This window comes from Plodia interpunctella, chromosome 6, assembly GCF_027563975.2.
Source record: "Plodia interpunctella isolate USDA-ARS_2022_Savannah chromosome 6, ilPloInte3.2, whole genome shotgun sequence".
NCBI lineage: Eukaryota > Metazoa > Arthropoda > Insecta > Lepidoptera > Pyralidae > Plodia > Plodia interpunctella.
This window is the reverse complement of record NC_071299.1, coordinates 5052179-5076977: the sequence shown is the minus strand read 5'-3', so window position 1 is coordinate 5076977 and position 24799 is coordinate 5052179. Positions and strand designations below refer to the sequence as shown.

General features: G+C 34.4%; 5 protein-coding genes across 9 annotated transcripts; 4 read left to right on the top strand and 1 right to left on the bottom strand.

Annotated features, from left to right (window-relative positions):
- Positions 1-1598: 1598 nt before the first annotated feature.
- On the top strand, positions 1599-2914 carry LOC128670989 (large ribosomal subunit protein eL37). The gene is made up of 3 exons (XM_053747046.1): positions 1599-1677; positions 1855-1990; positions 2739-2914. Exons 1-3 carry the CDS (start codon positions 1675-1677, stop codon positions 2876-2878), a joined length of 279 nt encoding a protein of 92 aa, XP_053603021.1. The 5' UTR covers positions 1599-1674; the 3' UTR covers positions 2879-2914.
- Positions 2915-5084: 2170 nt separating this feature from the next.
- kermit lies at positions 5085-12470 on the top strand. Its single transcript, XM_053746212.2, has 4 exons — positions 5085-5647; positions 9693-9923; positions 10187-10438; positions 10582-12470. Exons 1-4 carry the CDS (start codon positions 5408-5410, stop codon positions 10819-10821), a joined length of 963 nt encoding a protein of 320 aa, XP_053602187.1. The 5' UTR covers positions 5085-5407; the 3' UTR covers positions 10822-12470.
- Positions 12471-12620: 150 nt separating this feature from the next.
- On the top strand, positions 12621-18403 carry SCOT (Succinyl-CoA:3-ketoacid CoA transferase). Its single transcript, XM_053746211.2, has 9 exons — positions 12621-13714; positions 13853-14054; positions 14353-14471; positions 14871-15011; positions 15384-15804; positions 15906-16061; positions 16136-16257; positions 16352-16522; positions 17258-18403. Exons 1-9 carry the CDS (start codon positions 13628-13630, stop codon positions 17411-17413), a joined length of 1575 nt encoding a protein of 524 aa, XP_053602186.1. The 5' UTR covers positions 12621-13627; the 3' UTR covers positions 17414-18403.
- Positions 18404-18766: 363 nt separating this feature from the next.
- On the top strand, positions 18767-23571 carry LOC128670508 (large ribosomal subunit protein bL20m-like). Of its 5 annotated transcripts, none has more exons than XM_053746213.2 (7): positions 18767-18979; positions 19894-20020; positions 20542-20755; positions 20896-21029; positions 21482-21635; positions 22119-22398; positions 23000-23126. In XM_053746213.2, exons 1-6 carry the CDS (start codon positions 18889-18891, stop codon positions 22281-22283), a joined length of 885 nt encoding a protein of 294 aa, XP_053602188.1. In that variant the 5' UTR covers positions 18767-18888; the 3' UTR covers positions 22284-22398; positions 23000-23126. The 5 variants fall into 5 exon arrangements, with proteins under 5 accessions (XP_053602188.1, XP_053602189.1, XP_053602192.1 ...); XM_053746214.1 differs by having other exon boundaries at positions 18977-19104; XM_053746217.2 differs by lacking the exons at positions 18767-18979; positions 19894-20020; positions 20542-20755; positions 20896-21029; positions 21482-21635 and having other exon boundaries at positions 22278-22398; positions 23000-23571.
- Positions 23000-24404, bottom strand: LOC128670510 (uncharacterized protein). Its single transcript, XM_053746219.2, has 2 exons — positions 24075-24404; positions 23000-23708 (listed from the first exon to the last, which is right to left on the bottom strand). Exons 1-2 carry the CDS (start codon positions 24171-24173, stop codon positions 23586-23588), a joined length of 222 nt encoding a protein of 73 aa, XP_053602194.1. The 5' UTR covers positions 24174-24404; the 3' UTR covers positions 23000-23585.
- Between the last annotated feature and the right edge of the window lie 395 nt (positions 24405-24799).

Here is a 24799-nt window from a genome sequence, read left to right as displayed (position 1 = left end):
CAAAAATCGAGCGAGCGGCGATTCGTACAATGGGAGGCTTTTGACTGACTTTGGACTGACTATTCTTTCATTCGTGAGTTGTGGCGAGTGCGTCGAACGAAATTTGATATTTACAACAGAACCAAATGCATCAGAAATTACGCGACTATATTGCAAGGCTAAAACACCAACTCACAAAAGTACACTTAATTGCCTTCGCACTGGCTCGTGGCTATTCCAGAAAATTTCTTTTACATAGTCATCCTCGTCTAAAAGGACGAACGAAGATTTCGAGGCTCTCTTTCAGCACGCGTTCATAGTCACAGTGAGCTTTCCAGTTGTACGGAGTACCTACTAATATTACGCAAAGCTCAGCGCAGATGGCGCTACTGGTACAACTAGGGTAAGACTAGGGACAAACATTTCCAAGAGGCAAAAAGCGCCAATTTTCGATATTTTTGTAGATTTCTGACTAAAATACCATCTTCGCAATCGTGGTGCGAGTTTAAAATAAAAATAACGAATTTGCGAAATGATTCAAGTCCATTGTAAAACACAGCACCTTTATTATAATTATTGAACACTTTTGAGATCACATTGCACTATTTGTGGAATTGGGATATGTATATTATTTTCGACTATCACTTCTTCAACATAATCAATTAACCACTTCCACCTAAAAATACATATACAAGACGACACGTCATATTTGTTTTTTAGCTTCTCGTTTAGCAGCTCTTTGTCGCCCTTAAGTACACTTTTAAGACTTCAGTTTTAGGCCATAAGAAAACTGAAGGGCGGTTAAAAAGTAACGACACTATTTTAAGTTATGTTCTGCATTATTTGGTCAACTGTGGTGATAAACTGATATAAATTATAAACTTGATATTGACTGAAGATCTTACCTGTATGAAGTCCATATTTTAATAAATCTTCAGGTGTGAAGTGTTCCGAGCTTTTTTCGACCGTTTACTGGCTCGAAACTTTTACAGCGTGAGGCGGTTTCCCATAGTTTTCGAAGTTTTTTATCTTTTGGAAAACGATTTTTTCCTATTTCGGCACCCGAATATTCGCTTTCGGTTTTGTTTACCTAACACAGTGCTGCACTCTGGCGGGATAAATGCGCAGTAATATTCCCTATTAAAACAAAATATTCGAGACACAGTCACTTAGATAATGCAGGAAATGTGTGAAAATGTAATGAACAAAAAAACGCGATGAAAAGGGTTCGCATCTGTGATGCTGCTAAAGTGTAAAGTGGTTACTGCCGACCCTAAATACTATATTTAACAAGGAATACTTGATGTATTTTATATTTCATGGTATCAAATTAGAAAACTAAAGTGTATACCTGTTATTCGGCCACCCTGTTTATTTATTCATTCACCTGTGCAGTCGCTATGGCCTTTCTACTCTAGCAGTACTTAATGTTCAGTTTATAAAACAATAATCTCACCTCTAATTTGTCATGTATCTGGAACGGCTTGATCCAGAGCGCCACTGATTCCAGTCACTGCTGGAGATCCAGTGTCGCTGGCTATAGTGAAACTGGTAAAAATATTCTTCTACGAAGCATGAAATATTTGCCACGCCTACTTAAAAAAATAATAAGACCTTCATTTTGGGTTTGGGCTATATTGACTTTGACATTGACTGTCACTCTTTCTTTCTTTTTCAGTTGTCAATTGTGACAAAATGGTACTTGCTTGCAGTATTTTTAAACTTAAATCTAATTTAATCTAAGAATAAATTCGTTATTTTTGCAATGTATTATTGCCAAATCTTTTAATTATGGTTTCTAGTATAGTGATGTAATTTATTTTTTATGTATCCAAGGAAAGTGGATTATAACCTATAAAAAAATGTTTATTTCAGACGAAGGGTACTTCAAGCTTCGGCAAGCGCCGTAACAAGACCCATACATTATGTAGAAGGTGTGGTAGATCGTCGTACCATATCCAGAAATCAAAATGCGCCCAATGTGGATATCCAGCAGCCAAATTGCGATCTTGTGAGTGATTTTAGTTACTACTTATATTCTTGCTTTGACAGTTAAAATCAGTACATACCTAATAAAGGAAACATTAGCATTGCAACGTGCTAATCTCATAATATTTGTCCGATTTGTCTGGTGTTCCCAGTTTAACCCTCAGACTATACCTGTATCTAGCAGTGGGTTTATGTAGACTGAAATTGATTATGATGAACCAACACAACATTTTAAAAAACAAACAAAATTGCTATGCTCAGTTTCATATTTTCTAAATTGTGATCTAATAGTAACATTGGGAGTTGGACATTATCCTTTTTTGTGTCTGAGAAAAATTGTTTTGCAGCATTATTCTTTTTGGTTGAAACATATATAGGTAGGAATTGGTTCAAAAAATGAACTGGGTATCCATGGCCTGGAACCTGCCCTTATTTTAACACTTGGGTGGCGAATAAATAATATGAATATTATTTATTCGCCACCCAAGTGTTACAATGATCTTAAAGTAACTGATAAAAAATCCTACTCTGATTGAGGAAATTTTCTTTATCTTGAATATTTCCTTGTTAATGTAGGTATAGCAAGTGAAGAATCAATAATGATAAGTTAAAACATTGTTATTATTTAAGATAATTTCTAACATGTTAAATAAATTTTATTACCATAGTTTTGGGATAAATGGTGAGTGAGGTTTAAACTTGAATTGAGGTTTATAAATTTTCTGAAATTTGAATTATTTTATATAATTTGTGAAATTCTCAAATTTCAGACCACTGGTCTGTAAAGGCTAAGCGCAGGAAGACCACAGGAACTGGCCGCATGCGTCACCTCAAGATCGTCAGGAGGCGTTTCCGCAATGGATTCAAGGAAGGAAAACCCACACCTAAGAAAGCTGTTGCCTCCTCTTAGATTTACTGCTAAAATATAAAAAGTAAAAATCTAAAATATTTTATTTTACATCCATGATTCCTGTTTTTGTTTTATGAGTCATAAAACTTCTACTACCTACCTACTATATTTATCACACAAGAGCCTACTGTGGCCGAACTGCTTAGTTTGTTTCCCCTCTTAGATATTTAAAAAAGGGGTAGACTTTTGAGATAGACAATGTCTTTTTATTGTAATATACACTTAAAAAATCTTTGTGCCTATTTATATTTCTACAATAAAGTGTCAATAACAAGTACCTAGTTCAATATTATACTTTTAGGTATATAAGAGTTCATGATTGTATTTTTCAAGGTAGTAGTGAATTTCTCGTCTTTCTAACTGATAATAAGACTTGTTGTAATTGGGTAAAAAAATATTGTTGTAACCTATAGTGCCAGAGGCTAGACTGGGCGGTGGCCCGGGGCCCGCAAGCTCTGGGGGCGACAACTTACAACCTATAAATTGTAGTGAAAATTTCTCCCACATCAATACATTAGTAAAACAGTAGAAAAAAATCAATACATAGAATATATTTACATAAGAACAAAATTAGGCGATAGAGACATTGTACGTACGTAAAGTAAAATTTGAAGAAATAAAATCTGTATGTCTGATGCACACTCCTAATCTCCGGAACTACTGGACGGATTCGAATGAAACTTTGTTATATAGATTTTTAAGCCTAGGCACAGATTACATAATACCCCAGTAGCCTGGGCAACATAGGGTAGAAATGACGCCTTGACAAAAGGTTGTTCAGCTTAATGAGCATTTCCTGTTGAAGTATAAAAATCGACGATTTGGAACACTGCAGGTCTACCATCAACTTTTACAGAACGATTCCAATGCAACTCAGTTCAATTTAGGCACCTAAAATGAATCGCATTCATACTAAAAATTAAGTCGATGGTACGAATTTGCTATGCAGTTCAGTTTAGGTCGTAAAGTGGATCGCGTTAAGAGATGATGGTAAACCCCCTGAAGAAGAGTCATTGACGCGTTAACAAACGTTTTTCAGTCTGATGAGCATCTTCTGTATAGGTATCGTTACGCTTTGTCTGTACACTTATTCCCCTAATAATTTACTAAAAATGGTTCGGCCACGCGAACGAAGTCGCGAGCATCAGCTAGTTCGGAATAAAAATTGGTAATCAAATTCCAGAAACGCGACTTCGATGATGCAAGTCTCTAACATACCTATTTGTTATGTTGTTAGTCGCCTAAAGGTATCTGACATAACGGGTAGACGCATACAAAAAAACACCATGAGTGAGTATATGAAATTACAGTGACTTAAATTACAAGCATTATGCTGGCCTAGTTCGCTCACGTTTTTTTTATATTACTAGGTAGGTAGTTAGTACTTAGACATTGTAATTTTTTGTTATGTTTATAATTTAGTGAATAAACAACGAAGTAGGTATTTTCTATTCTATTCTACTAGCAATTCTACCAATGACACGTGTCTCCCCTGGACCCCGTTGGTGGTTCGGTGGAACTTTGAAAAGTTAAACGGTACCATACCATCAAATGTAAAACAACACCTAAAACCCTCTTCCTGATGCTTATAAAAGTAGGTAGGTACCTACCTATAATACGCCATTTAAATTTTTTTAACAACCGTTTGAACCGACTATACTAACAGCTCTAGGTACCTACGATACATACCTAACCCAAGAAAGAAAAAGAGACAATCAAGAAAGAAAGAAGGAAAGAAAAAACAGATTGAGTCTTATTAATCCAAGAAATTATGTTGCCTGCTCCTCTTTTGATTAGGTATGGTTGTACTAGTTGTGTTTCAGGATTCTATTATCAACCTAACGGGGTAAAATATAGGTAGGTACCTATATGCAATATGACAAACTAGGTAGGTAGGTAATACTACCGGACTCAAATTCTATTCCTCATACAAACACATAAGAAACTGCTCAGCAGCAGCTCAGGTAATTGTAGGTAGGTAGGTACCTACTTCGCAAAGCAACGCATAGGTGTTAGTAAACTAATCAATTTAAAAATTGGAAAGGAGAAATAACTTCGACCAGTTCCAAAATTGTAATTTGTATTCTATAGGCTATAGGATCATCTACGCCACGCCACACCGACGCGCTGCTGGCTTGATTGCGTCACGTCACGAAGTCCGACCGCAGCAGAGGCGGCGGCGGCGGCGGCTTGCGATGCGGCCCTCCGCTCCGCACTCCATGCCGCTCTCGCATTCAAGCCGACATTTTCAGCCAGTCGTCATTCAGGTCGCCGCTAATGCGCTTCGTTCGACCTTCTACTCGGCCATACCACCGTGTTAACTTCCATTAAACAGTGCGCAATCTTATCCAACATCGCCATTGGGCGATAACTTATCAGTGCTATGACGCGACGGTACATTTTAAACTTTTCACAAGATAAGCGAATGTAGTGATTATATTTTACTGTGAACGGGTGTAAGTAGAATGTGCACGAACTGACGTTCTTGCCAAGGAAAACCGTGATACCGTTACAAAGTACTCGATTGCAATGTCGTTATTCAAGAAGAAGGCGCCTAAGTATGCGCCCCCGCCGCTGCCTCCTACTCCGGTCGAGGAGTCTCCTCCACAGCAAAATGGAGTGGACAATAACAATGGATCTCAGAAATCCCAGCTAGTGTTTCACTGCCAGCAGGCACACGGCAGTCCCCTGGGTCTCATCTCCGGATTTTCCAATGTAAAGGAGCTCTACCAAAAGATAGCAGAGTGTTATGACTTTCCCCCTGAGGATGTAAGTTATTTTATGTACCTAGATACCACGTGATCTTTAGAATAGTTCCCTTGGGATTCTCATGGATGATAGAGGTAAGTAAGTATCCTGTAATTTGCACATTTTAACGCGAAACTTCCCTGTGAATGCCTGTGTTCAAAGTTTCATTACCTACCTAGGTAACTACTTAGCTATTTTATGGTACTTATTCTTCCATGCCATACTTACTTTTATTCTACCAAAGTCGATGTACAAACTTAATAATTCCAACAATATGACAGAGTGACAGGAGTCACTCACGCCTTTGCCTACATCTAAGGCCTACACAGAAGAACTGTATTCTATAATCTTCGGCCACGCGAACGAAGTCGTGGGCATCAGCTAGTACCTAATAAAATAATAATATGCCGTGCAAGTTCAATGGAAGATCTCTAATTAGGACATGAACTAGCATGGCAGGACAGACTTTGAAATTGCCATTAAATTGCTTTGAAAATTAGATCAATAGGTAGGTAGGTACAAGGTGTTCAAAACTGTCTGTGACTGCCAAGATTTATTATAGTTCCTAAACGTCATTATCCCTTATACCTATTCAATAAAAAGTTAAAGTACCTATAGGTACTTTAAGCTAAAGTATATGTATGTACGGTTTGTGACTAGTATCGTTCTTTATAATATTTGAAATTGACAGAAAGAGACAAAACATACTCTAGCTTATAGTGTGTTTTAACATTATTCATAACAGGGTAGGTACCTACCTATATTCTTGATATTCCTACCCTAGGTAGCTAGTTACAATAACTAACTACCTACCTAGAATAGGAACATCGAGAATAGAGTATATCCTGTACTGTAATTCATGAACTTATTAAATAGGTAAGGTAGCCCTATTTAATAAGTTGGGCGCTTATTAGGTAGGTAGGTACTTCATTTGTATGTTTTACTGACTATTAAATAAGTATATTATAACAACAATTTGGCTATTAATTCATAAGTGGATAGATAAGTAGGTATCTACCTAATAATCTATCTATCAAGATACCATGAGTTATTTTTAAGTGATGATAACTTATTTAAATATTTGTTCTATCTATAATTTCCATCGTTTCAACATGTTTTTGGTCTTTGTTTACAATAGAGTAGTTTTTTTCGGGTTTGATTTTGGAAAAACAAATACCTACTATTATTTTTACCTGACAGTTGTATTTTTATATACCTAATAAGTATGTAAGTACCTTACCTTGCCAAGTTTGGCAGTAATTTTAAATACCTACTTACCTAACTGCTTTACAAATATTTCCAACATTCCGCTTGCCATTTTAAAATGTGAGTCACTAAGTGTGGAATTACGTGTATGTACCTAACCTACCTTGACTCATATTGAAAATCGATTGTACAAGATTTTAAAGAAACAATTGAATCGAAACGTGTAAAGGTTCGCATTGGGACTTTGGTGATGACTGGCGGGCGACCACGGGCAGCGAAGGAAAGGCGGTGAGATATGAATCTATTATTCTACGATTTTTTCGAACCGGGACAGAAAGAATTTGCCCCGGTTTATGTTGGTTGTTGGTACCTAGTAGGTACCTACTCAACACCCGAGCAATAAATAATATTTTGTAGTTTGTCACGCACGCACAGCAGTGCTTTAGCCAAGTTCCTTGTTGTTTTAGAAAAATACCTATTATATTGGTAGTTATAAACCAGATTTCAAAAATGACAAAACACATAGGTATATTTTTTTATTTTCATTTTTCAAATTTATATTTTGGTAAATCAATTTTTACATAAATAGATAGGTACTTACCTAGGCCTAGGTATATACAATTCCATGAGAATAGCTGCGATCTGCGATAACAAATACGACAAATAACGCACGACCTTGTAAAAAGGGTGTGAGTTGGTAGTTTGATAGGTCATTCCAGGTAAAGGTCACAGCTTGGGTAAACTGGCACGAACACAAACTTGATATTTCACGCTTGTGAAAACGCAAAAAGCGGCTTGGTTGTCAATCAGGGTCATGGACCGATAATATTAAATCTCACACTAGCATTTAATACCCAAGTCTGCCGAAACTGTTCGAAACAATGACGCGATCTATATCTTTTTGGGTTCTTGTTTGAGTCGGTACTCTACTTAGATAATTCGCAAACTAATTAATAGTTATTTCATACATTCAAAGACCATTTGCGGCTTTTGTAAAATGTTTATTTTTTACGCTAGCCCTGGGCTAGCGACGTCACAGCCCCGAATACAATGTCTTTATCGTCTCTCTTTCCCTTATCTTTGCGTGTCGTGAACACGATAGAGATTCCGTATGCTGTAAGTGTGAAATATGAGTCAACTCACTTGTTATTTATGCGTCAGGTTATTAGGGTTTGTAGTTTATTGCATATACTTATCACTTGCGCTGTGCCAAGAGCCTTCTAACCTTCTTTTTATGAAGTAATAATATAGTTACATATTATTATCAATAAAATTTAAACACTTGGGCCAAAGCTTACGTAAAATTTCATTTTATATACCTAATATATCTATCGTCTATTTATAATGTCACCGAGTGCGGAAGCACGGACGGCTGAGCTGCCAGGAAGTGAATTGACCCAGGGGCGCAGTCTCATATGACGCGGACGAACGTAGCAAGTGGCTGCAGACACGCTTCGCCGTCATGTGTGTGTACGATGACCCAGTACACGTGGGTCAAGGACCGAGCACGCATACCTATCTCAAGCAATTCCAAACAATTCCATCGAAGGAATATCTAGGTACACTACTTGCAATGCGACGAATTGCGAAGAGAGATCATCATGTGACATTTTTCGTAATAGATATAGGTACCTAACTACTTACATTATTATTATTTTTGCACAAAACACCTATGATTTGTATGAGGTGTAAAAATAATACGAAAAGGGTACATTTATGCTGTTTGCTATAAATATAGGTACTATAGGGGCCTATGTAGGTAATCAATACATAAATCAGTAAAATATTTAGCCTATCAAGGTAACTAGGTTCAATAGAGACGCATTAGGTAGGTATAACATGTAGTCATTTTTGAAACAATAATAAATATTATTATTTTTCCATTGAACTATATACATATAGTAATAGAAATAATAATATAATAAACATATAATAATAATTAGAATAAGCATTTATTGTTGTCAGAAAGACCTGGTTTTACACATGACAAAAAAATATGTTAGTGTAGTACCTAAACCGTTGAGGAGCTCCTACTAAACTATTCAAATTACATTACACACAATCACACCTATACACGCACGTGTTACAGTTTAGATTCCCAATACCTACCTATAGCATTTCCAATAAAAGTCTGTGACCGGGATTTTCTTTCTATAGACAATCAGAGTACCTATATGTATAGTACCATGTTACAGTTATTTATTTAAACATTGAATATTCAAAGAACAATTGAATCGATATTTAGTCCATGAATCGATGAAGGTTATATTGAAGCCTTTTGTTACCAGAATATTATATTTTTTTAAATATTATTAGTCCGATAGATGGAACACCACTGAATAGACGCTATACGTATATATAAAAAATCTATATCCCACAATAATTATCATCAATTATATAGTTAATACAAGTAAATTATATTTAACAGATAACGATTTAAAATATGTAAACCTTAATCATTCGTTCTCTTAGTTTTATCTAGTTAAAATGAGCTCGTTAAAGTAAATATATCTTTAATACAAAGGGGCGAAAAAAGTGATACTTTTATAAGTAATAGTAATCCTATATTGTTGGAAAAGGATGTGCCTACAGTTAGCAACAAGGCACATCAAAATCATCGAATAAAAACAGTTCATTTTGGCTACACTAATCACTGCAATAAAATTAATGGTTTAATTTATAGAGCCATTTGCCGCTGACTTTCTTGGCCCATGATTGGAAATATATTCGTAGATGTCACGTAAATTTTAGGTGAGGTTAATTAGATCAGAAATCCTTACCAATACCTAAGTCACCTACTTTACACATTATTCTGTAAGTCTTTAACCTACTAAATGGAAATGTACTTGTATGGTTTCAGATTTTATTCTGCACGCTGAACACCCACAAAGTAGATATGAAAAAACTTCTTGGTGGACAAATAGGATTAGAAGATTTTATATTCGCACATAGAAAAGGACGGCCGAAAGAAATAGAAATAGTTAAAACAGAAGATGCCTTGGGTTTGACGATTACGGATAACGGCGCCGGATATGCATTTATTAAAAGAATAAGGGAAGGTTCAATAGCATCGAGGATATCTCATATAGAGGTAAGATTGTCTTTTACAAAATTTCGTAAGACGTAGCTAAGCCTTATCAAATGAAATATAGCAAAATTGGTTTATCTCCAAAATATACTACACTTATGCATGAAAATATACTGTACATGTACACTACAGGCGGGCTTAACTGATACACAACTATTTGAACGCAATGAATGATAACATGCCAACAAAGGCTTGAATGATTTCAGTTATTCTTCTCGTTAGGGACTTAACAGGAAGCAGGTTGTTATGTAATTATCCTGTTGCAGATTGGTGATCATATTGAGAAGCTGGATGGAGAGAATATGGTCGGAAAAAGACACTATGAAGTTGCCAAGATGTTAAAAGAAATTCCACTAGGGACAACATTTATAATGCGGCTTGTAGAACCTTTAAAAAGTGGGTTTGGTAGCATCGGCCCTAAATCGGGTAGCGCAAGGTCGGGCAAAAAACAAAGCTATGGATCTGGGAAAGAGACTCTCAGATTTAAAGCAAACGGTCAGGCTACTATAGAAAATGACGTAAGTATTTTAAAATTATTCCAATATGTATGATAATTAATTAACTGATTTCTTTGCAAATACAAGCAATAATTATTGACTCATGGTGTTTTGTATGTTATATTTCTATAGTTTAAAAAAATACATTTTATCTAAATTTTCAGCACGATGAGAGATCTAAAGCAGGTATAGAAAAAATAAACCAACTATTGGAGAATTTCATGGGCATTAATGATACAGACTTGGCGACACAGATGTGGGACCTAGCTGATGGCAAGTCTAACTCCATGGAGCTCGCAGACGCCATAGATAATAGCGACCTTCAGGAATTCGGCTTTACCGACGAGTTCATTATTGAACTTTGGGGCGTTATCACTGACGCACGCTCTGGAAGACTCAGCTAGAATTCATATTTGTGGCAATCGACCTTGTAATATTGACAAAGGAATCATTCTTAGGTATTTTGTACAAATAGATGTGATAGAAAACTTATATAGGTACTGCACAAGAATAGTCTAATATTACAAAGAACTGTAGTATATATTTTAATAGGTATATAGTCATATTCCATAATATTTGGAATTACGGTACTAGATATTTTTATATGTATGTATATTGTTATTAATCGATTGTGTGAAATTAAAACATCGACGCGTTGTCCTTTCTTCGTGGTGCAAAAATAATTTGAGGTGTAATAATAGGTATAATATTTTATTTTATATTTTAAGTAAGTAATAGAGAAATGTGCATACTATTAACTATTTACAAAATAGTAACTCGACAGAGTTAATGCAACACTCAGTTCATTGTTTATACTGACCACACATTTTTTGTGTGAATAACATTGTAATTTTTTGACTTGGCAGAACTTTTCACTCCCAAGTAGGTTTATGGAGGACTGCCTAAGGATGAATATGGAGGATGGGCCATTATGATCCGCTAGGTCCATCTCACTTTTCTTGTTTCTAATTCGTAAACATTAACATCTATTCTATAAATCTGTAACACCAATGTGTCTTATAAAAATATTCTGATACATTAGGAGCTATTTTGTGAACAATAATATCTTGTTTTGCGCAACATAAGGCAAAATTCTGGTCATATGCTGCCACTATAATGGAAGTGGTTGGTAAAGGTATCTAACCTACACGGGGGATACGTTAACACGTAACTAGGTACCTCTCACTCGTACTTCTCTACTCCATATAAATAATCACTGCCGCGAGCTGCAGTTGTCAGTTTATACATGTATATATATTATAAAAAATGTAGGTACCTATAGGTAGGTCCCTACCTATTATCTTAAAAATATAAAAGAAAATATGAATAAGTATAGATGTAGACATCTACTTACATAAGTACATATGCCAAATTTAGTATAGAAATGCTAAATTGAGGCGAATCGAGTAAGTTCGCTTACTTAAACTTGTATGCCATTAATTTTTTCACCTTCATTTTCGCTCTACTTTACGCCCAAAAAGTGGAACCCATACGAGAATCATAATAGAACACGGATTTTAAACGAATATTTTTTTTGTTGCAATACCAAGCGGAGTGAATTGATACTCATTGGTTGATAAATATCAGTCTTGCCAACTAAGAGAACACAGCGCCCTCATTTAATTTTCTGGTCTTCTTGGACACACAATATTCACAACTGGACTAAACATACTTATGTTTAGTTGTTACGATACTTATCGTACCTATGTTTACATTATCAAATACGTACGTGTTCTATTCTAACCATGAGTTTTTAATTTTTTGTTATATAAGGACTTTTATTAAATAATAATGTTTAAAAACAAAGTTATGGGCATAATCTATAATAAATTCTGAGTGCAATCGGCAAACTGCATGTTGTATTAGAATGTCTAATGTAAATATGCAAATCTATATATTTTTTGTATAATGTTTAATTACTGCAGTCATTAGTGATATAGCAACACATAATACAAACAATAATATATTACCTTGTAAAAATACAAATTGTTTATTATGTTGACTAAGTTATTTAGAATTTAATTTAATTCCTAATTAAACAAATTTCAATGAACTGTTTTCTTTCTACTTATAATTATAGGTAGGTATATGGGGTAGGTACTTAAGTACCTAAGCGTTGTTATTTTTATTTTCTCATATTCTGAAAACAGTGTATGTTTTGATCCCACCGGTCAGTTTTAGAGAGCAAGTAATTTTTTTTTAATAGGTACATAGGTATTATTCGTTTATTACTGGGTTGATTATGAACATCCAGTGTTATTAAAAAAAACCACGTCGATTTTTGTATTTTCTTATAAGTAGGTAGGTACTAGGTACCAAGCAGACAAACAAGCATTAGTTGATCTGATAGGAAGGCATTGGCTGCCTATGTTTACAAGGCCAGGGGTGTCAATACGCGCGTTGAAGACTTTTGTGACTACGTGACCATTTTCTGCCACATTTCGACTAAACTGGATGAGAATGAGGAACCAATGCAAACGACCTAAGTACTAAAGTCTTCTTCAATGCACATAAGAGTGCGCTTGAGTTTTCTTTGGTACCTAACTACCTAGTAGGTACCTAATCAAAAAGTGTTCAGTTCGTTGTAATTACTGATGTTCTATTTAGCATTTGATGCATTGCATTTGCACACGATCGTTCACCTCTTGCTTCCCGGGACGTCACAGCCCCGAATTTACCTAATTAGAAACAAGGATTTGAGAGTCAAATTGAGACTATTCCGCTTTCTGGGTGTGAGTTGATCACGTCACATTAATCGATTATTCTAAATACACAATAATAATAACATTTATGTAATCTGCTATTGCTATTCAACCTAACTAGTACGTCTACATATAGTAAGCAACAACCTTGTTGACCTCGTGAATCGTAAGACAAACAACCGATTCTTTGTGTATATTCATCGTTATCATTTTATCGTGGTTGGTGATATAGAGTACACATCGTATTTGTTTCCTTCTCGTTATGAAATAGATAATTTTGAATTTAAAATCAAGTAATATTTTTCGGCTCTAAAGTCCTTTGTATCCTTGCCACATTTAACTACGGCCATTTGACGTTTACAATAATTTGGTTGGTTTTATTTGTTTGACATTTACGTAGGAGTAGAGTAGGTACCTACCTAGCTGTAAACAAATTAATAAAACAAAAACTCGCCTGTTATTCTATTTTGTGAATTTTAAATTTATTAGTAAATTGTAGGATTTTGAAATGGTTCTAATAAATTTAAGTCGTATATTTTTTATTAAGACTAATACTGTGTCGAGGTCAATTATTTATCACAGCTGTTTGGGCAAGGTAAGTGCCTTTTCTTTCTCATTGAGAATTTACTATGCTGGTACCTAATGTGTTGGTTTGGTACGCATTTTAAGCCACGGGTATTCATGTATTGTAATGTAATTTTTATTGTATTTAAATAATTGTATACTTATCCAGGTAATATCATGTGCAAGTTACAGTACTTCGAAGAAAAGTACTAAGAAAATATACGAAAGTGCTAAGGATGCTGTAAGCGATATCAAAGATGGGTCAAAGTTGTTGGTCGGCGGGTTCGGCCTGTGCGGAATACCTGAGAACCTGATACAAGCGTTAAATGAAGTTAAAGTTGCTGGTCTCACCATTGTGTCTAATAATGCAGGTGAATTCAACCTACTGTAAATAAACAACTATTTACCTTATATAATTTTGTTATATTAGAATTAAGATTGACTAGTTAGTTAAAATCATATCTTAATTTATTAATATTAGATTCCTACAGAATACAAGTTTGAAGCATATTCAAAGATTTTTCAATGGTTCAAACTTATTTTAAATTAAAACTATGTACACAATGAGAAAAGAACATAATTTTTTAGTGTGTTTATGTACTTTTTGTGTGCATTGAGGATTCAATATTGCATTAAAATGATTTCTCTTAAAGCTAGCACTCTTTTCAGGTGTGGAAAACTTTGGTTTGGGTATATTGCTCAAGAATCGGCAAATCAAACGGATGATATCCTCATATGTTGGAGAAAATGCTGAGTTTGAGAGGCAATTTCTTAGTGGTGAATTGGAGGTAAGATATTTCCAAACATTACGTTAACTTTATTTAGTCCATATAACACAAAGTTTTATAATAAAAAACTGGATCACCACAATTTGGGTTCCCGAAGGGGGCAGGGGGGACCACAAACAAGATGGCGGGATGATCTAGACAAGTTTCAGCACCATTATCAACAGCCTAAGACAGCAACATATGGAAGACAAAAGTAGTAGCAGTAGTAGGAGGCCTTTGCCTAGCACTGGGACACATAAAACAGGCTATTAAAAATGTATATTTAGTATATAAAAATGTTTTCATTCCAAGTGTACAATAACAAGAAACAAAACTGGTTTGTTAAGTGCAAACGTGTTATGCAAGTTTATTGAAATATTCAATATCTCATAGATTAACATTTTATGATAATACTTTTAGGTAGAATTGACACCACAAGGTACTCTGGCTGAGCGTATTCGAGCTGGTGGTGCTGGAATCCCGGCTTTCTTTACACCTACTGGATTCGGGACACTGATACATGAAGGAGGATCTCCCATTAAATACACAAAAGATGGAAAAGTATGCTTATTATTTAATTATAAAGTAAGATGAATGAATTCTAGTTCATTTTCAGTTGTTATAACAGTCCTGATTAGTAGGCTGTAAAGTTGTCATCAGTATCTAGATCTAGAGATAAGCCTTTTCATACAAATGAAATATTTATATGAGTGAGTGCTCTCCTGTTATACTAGTTATCATGTTATAATGGAATTTTGCATCTCACTATTTTTCAGCAATCCTCTTGATATCACTCTTTTTTTGTTAATATGTAACCTTGATAATGTATTGTATGATGTATTTGGTAATGATAATATATTGTTGGTTTTAGAATAATAATATTTAGTTATTTAGATTTGATATATTCATTGGTATTCATTTAAAATTATTCAGATTGATATACCAAGTTCCCCAAGACATCATCAGCAGTTCAATGGCAAAAATTACATCATGGAGGAGGCAATTACTGGAGATTATGCACTTGTTAAAGCATGGAAAGCTGACAGGCATGGTAACTTGATATTCAGGAAAAGTGCACGTAATTTCAATCCTGCCATGTGCAGAGCTGCCCGGACTACCATCGCCGAAGTAGAAGAAATTGTTGATGAAATTGAACCTGATTTCATACATGTACCATCTATATACGTGCACAGAGTTGTCAAAGGTGATAGATATGAAAAAAGAATAGAAAGAAGAACCATCACAAAGCCAATAGCGCAAAAAGAAAAAAAAGCATCGGATATTATGAGGGAAAGAATTATTAAGAGAGCTGCTTTAGAATTTCAAGACGGAATGTATGCAAATCTTGGAATAGGTTAGTATTTTTATATAAAACTATTGACTTATATATTACTAGCACATAAAAAACGAAAATGGAGACTTGTGTTTGAAATACTGAATAGAGGTGTGTTTTAGGTATGCCTATGTTGGCTAGCAACTATATACCAAGGAATGTAAAAATATTACTGCAATCAGAAAATGGTATTCTTGGTCTTGGTCCATTCCCAACAGAAGATGCTGTTGATGCAGATCTCATCAATGCTGGTAAAGAAACAGTGACAGTTCTTCCTGGTAAGTGATTCAATATGTACTAAAATACTTTGGATTGTTACTTCACTTATAAATGGTTTTATATTTATTTGCAGGGGCATCATATTTCTCATCTGATGATAGTTTCGCCATGATTCGCGGGGGACACATAGACCTAACAATTTTAGGGGCTATGCAAGTTTCACGTTATGGTGATCTAGCAAATTGGATGATACCTGTGAGTTACTTTTATACAAAATAATAGGTAATAAACCAATAAGGTACCATACATACAACATAATATTAATGTTGCACTCTTTATATATTTTTAGAAAAAAATGGTGAAAGGCATGGGAGGTGCCATGGATTTGGTGTCAGCTCCACGGACTAAGGTCGTGGTCACCATGGAACATGCGGCGAAAAATGGCGACCACAAAATCTTGCCAGAATGCACGTTGCCGCTTACGGGAAAGAACTGCGTGGACATGATAATAACTGAGAAGGTAATGCTGGCTTCATATTGTATTTTTATTATACAACAATCTCACCATACACGATAGTTAATGACACGTAATCTTGATGTCAAGTGACAAAATTGTAGTTTTTGTCTTATCATGTATACATAAACTCGATTTTTAAAGGTCGCCATTTGATAAAATGAGACATTACACTTCCAGTGTTATTTTGACTAGGTAGCTATAGACAGAATAACAGTGGAATCAATAGAAAAATGACCGATCTGCGAATATTGTTATAATATGAAACCGGTACAGTAGTAGTATTGTATAATATAATAAGTTATATCTATTTCTCACGCTTTCTAGTTTTTATTTCTGTATGATTTATTTGTGTGTTTTCGTAGCATCAACTAAACGTCTATCTATCTATCGAATTGGTTTCGCATACCTAGGGTTCGAAAATAAAGCTTTTTATTATTATATGTTACGATACGACTAAATCCCGAAATGTGGTTGCACCTAGGTCTAACCGAAACACACTACCTATCAAATAGCATAAAATGCCTTCGATATTCTTTCAAAATATGAGGAAAATTAGAATGAAATCTAAAAACATCACTATGTATTTAGGATGTTCTGAATAAACATAATTATTATTACCTATCTCCGGCCTTCTATCATCGCAACGCGATAACACGATTAAGATTGTATCTAAATGGCTTCATTTATTTTAGTATTGTAATAGGTGAGTGTAATTTAATTGCAAAAACTTTTTTACAGTGTGTGTTTGAAGTTGACAAAGAAAATGGTCTGACTTTGACTGAATTAGCGGAAGGCGTGACTGTCGAAGATGTGGTGGCCAGCACGGGATGTGAGTTCCATGTATCACCGACCATTAAGAAAATGGGAAATGTCACTGAACTTGATGCTGAATAAGGTCATCATAACATATTAAACACTGCTATCAAGGGAGATATTACAATGTCAGTGTGGTTTTCAAATTTATTTCTCCAAAATTTAAATAAATGTACGCTCAATTCGTAAGGCTCAATAAGACTTAAGAATAAATACAGGATGCTGACTGAATCCTTATATATCATAAAACAAAGCCCTCTGCCGCGTCTGTCTGTCTGTTCGCGATAAACTCAAAGCCTACCGTACGGATTTTCATGCGGTTTTCACCAACAGATAGTGTGGTTCCTGAGGAAGGAGGTTCCTTAGGTGTGTAATTTGTATAATTTGTTTGTAAGCGAAGCGTGACGGGGCGTTAGTTAAATATAAATCGATGAGTGATATCTTCATAAATGTAAGATTATAATCGATAGTAGGTACCTAAATATAGGTTTATTTTCAAGTGATTAGATTGATCATCAACATTGTGAACCACCAGCAGTTCCAAACACTGCGTTTAAAACTATATTTATAAGTGATGGTATATTTTAATTATTTTGTGTATATATCGATATATAAGCATAATTATAAAGATTGAGCTACCAACTAAGAAAGTTTTATTGTGTTAGCAATCAGATCTGGATTTTGCACCCGGTTATTTTCTAGTTTACTCCCTGAACGTTTTAATGTATAAGTAGTACACAATACTACATACAGATTTTTCCATAAGGGAGTACTTAAGAGTAATGAATAATCGAATTTGGTATTACTTTTTGGCATTTAAAGTGATTTTATATACAAATTACGAAATACATAATCACGGATATCTGTGATGTTATAGCTTTGTGATTGAACGATTTTGAATATTTATATATACCTACTTAAGTAATTATTAAACTCATGTTGATAATACTATGTTATTTATATGAAATATGTTACCTATTACGTAAGTGTTAATGTTCTATTGTGTTCTTTATAATCGTATCGAACTATATTTTTTATTTATATTTTGTTGTAATAAACTTCTTAAATGTTTATCGCATTTTTTATCAACCAATGCTTAGACCTTATCGACCACACGCAAAGTAGATGTTTTCAGTAGTAGGTATCACATGGGTGACGTGACAATATATAAATGTGTGGTGACGTGAGTCTGAAGTAAAATTACAGCATTCGAAATTCACTTCGGCTTCATGTCTCCCTTGATGGAATCCAAATTTCCTCAGCTAAGGTCATCTCACTTTATGAATGTGTTAATGCTCAATTACTAGAAACAAAAATGACTAAATTCATATTGTCGCGTCTCTCTGACCCACTGAACCTGTGTCCCACCTACCTACTATTTTAAAACTGTCTTATAGTGTAAGAACTTTTTTATTTGGGGACAGTTCAAAGAGAATGTAATCCCGCGGAGATGACCAGATTGACAGATAGAAAAGTTTTTGATTAACGCGTAAATTTGCTTATTTATTATATAAAAGCATTTCTTTTGGAAAAAGATATTTTAAAGTGCTTATACAATGAAGAATCATCCTTTTATTGTGTGGTCCATGTGTTTTTTATGGTTTATGGCAATTTTCTCTATAACTTGGTCATTGGTGTTGTTTTGTGGTAAATATGAAAATTATGGATTATTAAGATTCTGCTGAAGAATCATCCTTTTATTGTGTGGTCCATGTGTTTTTTGTGGTTTATGGCAATTTTCTCTATAACTTGGTCATTGGTGTTATTTTGTGGTAAATATGAAAATTATGGATTATTGAGATTCTGCTCATAGGCGATGGGCTAGCAACCTGTCAGTAAATAATCTCAATTCCATCAGCATATACACAGGAAGTGGGTTCTTTACTGTATATATGCTAAGTTTCCACACAAGTTTTTGATTATTTACAGTTTATTTTTTTATGTGCATACATGCAGTACCGCACCATACTGTTTTTCATATCAGACCACCCATTTAGTATATATTGGCACTCTGCTTAGGGATAAAACAATATATCTTCTTAGTGTTTATTTGCTCGGTCCATGCCCAATTTATGTATGTAAATTACTTAACATAGTAAGTGTTATAGATGTCATACTGTACTTATGCCGAGAGACTGAATAACAAATTTTGCCGTAAGTGTATCCACTGTAATCATGTTTTGTAATGTAAAAAAAATGCTTGACTTACTGCAAATTTTTAATTGTTAATTTTGGATCTAAAATACATACAAACAAATGGGTAAGTTACGAATGTAGATCTCGTTATCGTGATCATGGCTGTATATATAACTCGGTTTTGGCAAAAATCCGACTTACTGCAATTATCCTATTGACGGCAGAAACATCAACATCATCACATCATATCAGTTTCGCAATTTTGGCTTCGTCTACCTCGTATGGGATGATTACACATGATATTGTACTTATATGAAAATTATGTTGATATGGTCTATAACATTTTTAAGACTATAGACTTAAAAATGGTATAGATATAGACAAAATCTGACATAGTTAATTAAAAGATGTGTCTAATGTTAAAGGTTTGGGCGATATGCTGATTTTAACAGGATTAGATTTGGTCAACTCCTTTGTATTGCTATCTGGAATGATAATGGTACCAATGAATATACAATTACTTTACTATATTGCACATGGAAAGAGAGTAAGGTATAGCTATCGGTACTAATGTTTTAAATGCGAAAGTCTGTCATACTTTCACAACTAAAATGCTGGACCGATAAAAGATGGAATTTTAAATAGATATTAAAAATAAGATATTAGATCTTATTTTGATGAAATTCATACTATTATGATATATTACAAACACACTAAACGCTTACCGCGTTTAGTGAGTTTGTGGATTTGTGAGTTTGTATGTTTGAGGCGAGTAATCTCCGAAACTACCGAACCGATTTCAAAAATTCTTTCACCATTAGAAATGTACATTCTGTATCACACTGGTGTGACTGTAAGGAAAAAAAATCTTCCGTGTCACACTTCTGTGACAGCGAGTCGGCGGCCACATAATCCAAAATTGCTATAGGCTATATTTTATTTTAAAATTCCCACGGGAGCAAAGCCCCGAGCAACTGAGAATGAAATAACATCTGAGGTCAAACCTAGGCAAAGACGGGCGGAGTTTTCCCACTAACGTGAAAACTTAGGCGAATAAATGTTTCCTGTTTCAGTCGTGACTCTAATGTGATGTGCTGTCCATTGTGGTTATGTGTTATATGGATAATATTGATAGATGTTGCTGCAGTTATTTTGTGCATCAAACGACTTGTTTGGTGCCGTATAAATACGCAAAGTTTTATACAAGATAGCATGAAGTATTACAGATCATTCCCAAAATATAAAAGGTTTATGGATAATATTCAATGGACATTAAAATGTTGTGGGGTGAGCTGTTATTATAAATAAAATTTATTTAATTATTTGGTAGGAAAAAGATTCTTAAATGTCATCTATTACAAGGAAATCTAGAATTGGGTGTTGTCCTACTGAGGTAAAAAGTTATTTTAAAAATATCTTATTTCCAGCTTGGGTCTTTTAGAGATTGGTTTTCTTATGACTGGTACGATAAAATACGTGATTATGAGTGGGATCCAAGTTCGAGTAGTCATAGACAAACTAAAGAGACATCGTTATTGGCAACGGATAGTGTTCCTTTAAGGTAGGTATCATACAATAGCGCCGTAAATGTGTTCAGCGCCATGTCCATTCAGACAAGCAAGACAGAGATGAAAATATATTTCTGTAAATGAACGGGGAACCCAAAGACTTAGAATACCGATTTCTGCATTCTGTATTCTTTGTTCTGTGCTGTGCTGGAGTACTTACTCTTTATTATTTGGTGGTCTGAACTTAGATCTCTGTATCCCCGAGTACCTAGTTACTCAAATGACTATTCGTTTTTGCGAATGAGTTATTTTTATAGCTATACTTAGCAGTCGGAAACTTGGTCGGTGTTGTGAGGTTTCCCTGCAATAATATAAGTATGCCCTCCCTTTGTGTCCAATCTCTACATTTGGGTTTTCACTCACAAGAAATTGGTTTTGGTAGATATCATTAGCATCAATACTCGATGTCGAATTTCAGTGTTTTAAATTTGTTATTCATTTACAGTTGCTGTAAAAGTGGTTCCTGCATATCGAACTATTTAATGGAATTGGGAACAAACTCCATAAATATTCGCGGCTGCGGCGATAATTTACACAGAGTCGTTTCGATTCTTTTGATGACTCATATTATTTTATTCGTTTTGGTCATAATAGATGAGGTAAGATTGAAGTCCCATTAAGTCGGTGATTTGATGAAGTAGGTAGTATTAGTAGTAAGTAGTAGGTATTATTTCAATTTTGCCTTAACTAGGTAGGTACTTACACTAATCTGTACTACCGTTCATGACTGTGGCGAATCGTCATGTTTTCCCGCATGGATTTTTATGCCACGGTAATGGTGTGAATTCGCAATGAATTAGGGTAAGTTTATGTAGACTGGTGTCGAGGTATAGTGCAAAAATATCTAAATACTTACCTACTTAGTACTAAGTGGAGGAGAAATTTATACCTAAATAAGAAATAAATAAGTTAATGTTGCCTCAATAACTTAATTAATCGCTGATGTAGGTACTTATTAATATCTAGTACCTAAGTACCATACCAAAATACCTAGGTATTACTAAGTTCTCATCTCTAGGAAATGGATCTCAGAAAAACGGTTTCTTTAAAGGTTACCTAGTTTTATTTTTATCTCTTTACAGATATTGATATTAAGATTTATTATGCAACAAGATAGACCATGTACTAACCCAAATATCAAACGTAAATTTTCAACGGACGTTAGACAAATAATGACTGCAAAGAATAATTTTGAGGCTTCTAGTCGATCAACTCAAATAAATCCGGACGATAGTGATGAAGACTAATTGAAAAAGGGTACTTTAAAAAAGTACCTACTTCCTAACATCTTCCTAAGTACATATCTATAGGTACTTTCTAACTTACGAAGTTTATACACTACACGACCTACTCTAAATTTAGGTAAGTATACCTCTAGGTGCTTATTTTTAGATTTAGAAATGTTTCTTTAAAGAAATCTCTTCACGACTCATCTCTATCTCATTGGTGCCAAGAAGGCCGGCAGCTTTTTCCCTCAGAGGAGTCTCGCTATCTATTTTTCGCTCGCTATATAGTTTTAGTTCTATTTAGGTATAACATAATATTGACAATATTGTGAAGTGCGAAATATGTTGTTCCTAATTTTATCGCAGTTTACAATAAATTTATATTTTTGACGAGGATTTGGCATTTGTTTGTAACAACTTTGCGCTACCTACTAAATATCGCAGTTGACATTGACACTGACATTTCATTTGTTACTTTGATTTGACACTTTCATTGAACACTTTGTTGTAGGTACCTACTTGCTTTGCTTGCCTAGGTTGGTTTGGTAGCAAAAAAAAACAGGAAAGGAATTCAATAAATACAAAATAAAATTTACAAATAATACAGCTGTCGAATCCCAAATGTAATCTATTTGTCAGTTTAATAATAACCTCGAACTATTTTAACAGCTGTTCGTATTGGAAGTTCAGTTATTCTGTACATGCGAAATACCTAACCTATTTTATTTTTTTTTCAGAAATTCACGTATATAATGGTTTTTTTGTCAATTACGAACATGGTACGCTGTCGAGGTCCTGATGAGTTTTGGAGAAAAAGAAAAATCTTCAGATTAGCTGCACATTACATCGGCCGTCGGAGAAACTGTTACTCAGTTGCTGTTCGCAATGTTCACAGAGCTTTGGCATATGCTACTAAAGCCAGGAAACTAAAGAAAGAAGACATGAAAGAACTTTGGGACACTCGTATCACTGCTGCTTGTGAACAACATAATTTAACATACTATACTCTTAAGGAAGGCCTGGATCGTGCGGGTATTATGTTGGATAGAAAGTCTTTATCAGATTTGGCATCATGGGAGCCACAGACATTTAAATGTTTAGCTGCTGTAGCCAAACAGAAAATAGAATTAGACGGTTTTATTGATGGTACTGACATGAAGCGTCCTACAGGTGTTAATTTAAACCTCAAAGATGTGATGCTGGATGTGTGGTTAAAACAAGACAAGAAATAAAAATCCATTATATATATAATGTAGTTGTATTTCTCACATAGTTTAGTTATATTAAAATAATGCTTGTCTAAGAGTAATATTTTGTTTTTGATTAATTACCTAATCCCTTTTTCATTTCTTTGGTTAATTCATTCTGTTTCTCTAACATGTATAAGTTTTCAATTTTTCTTCTTTGTTGTCTTTCTATATCTTTTAGAACACCTTCATGCATCTTCTCCCTGTAAACATAAAAAAAATAGTAAAATTTAAATTAAAAAGGTTACTTGCTGTTTTAAAAAAGGTCCTATAACCATATCTTACATTACATTGAAGGGTCCAGAAAAATGATGATTCCAGTATGTATGTTTGTAATAAGATTAGTAATAGTAATATTAGTAATGTTTCTAATAGTAGAAGTAATAGAGATATCTGTAGTTTTCTAAGTAACATAATACTTAGAAAACTCTAGTGAATTTTAAACATTTTATTTGAGATAATAATATGCAAGTTATGTAATTTAATTTTCTATTAAGAAATTAATATTCCTTTGGAAATGTAAAAGCTACAAGGTGTTCCTTATAACAACTAAAGTATTTTTAACATGCCTGTCGGTTTGCTGCTTTACATGCACATATGCAACTATTCCTAATGTCACTGCACAAGATAAACCTAAAACGAGTTTGGAAGTAGGTGACGACATTTCGTATTGTTTTCATCTATTCATAGCACTACATATTTTAATTCGTGTTTTAGTTTAAAGTACAATTATGTTGTATTTATAGTCAGGCCAATAATGATGTTATTCTGTCAGTGATTTGATTAAATAAATACTGATTCTCGACTCGAATTTCCCTACAACGCAAACAAATCGCTGAACTAAATTGCTTAGCTGTCAGCATCTGTCCGACCGTCCGTCCCCCTGCGAGGTAACTCTCCGTGCTCTGAGCCTCATCGTCAATGTTGCCATCTCCAACCCATTTGGAATGTTTTACACATGGAATAGGACATATTTCGCGAAGCTCAGCGTAGATAAAATAAATAAATACATTAGGACAAATCACACAGATTGAGCTAGCCCCAAAGTAAGTTCGATGGCGCTACTGGTACAACTAAGGTACACGAACATTGCCAATGGAGCCAAAAGCGCCAATTTTTAATATTGTTGCAGATTTCCGACCAAAAATACCTTCTACGCAATCGTGGTGCGAGTTTAAAGGACAGAAGAAGGATTTAGTGGATTATCCTGAAACTTATTTATATACAATATTTCGGCACCCGAATATACTACATTGTTGTATATTTTCAGAAACGTATGGTTACATAACG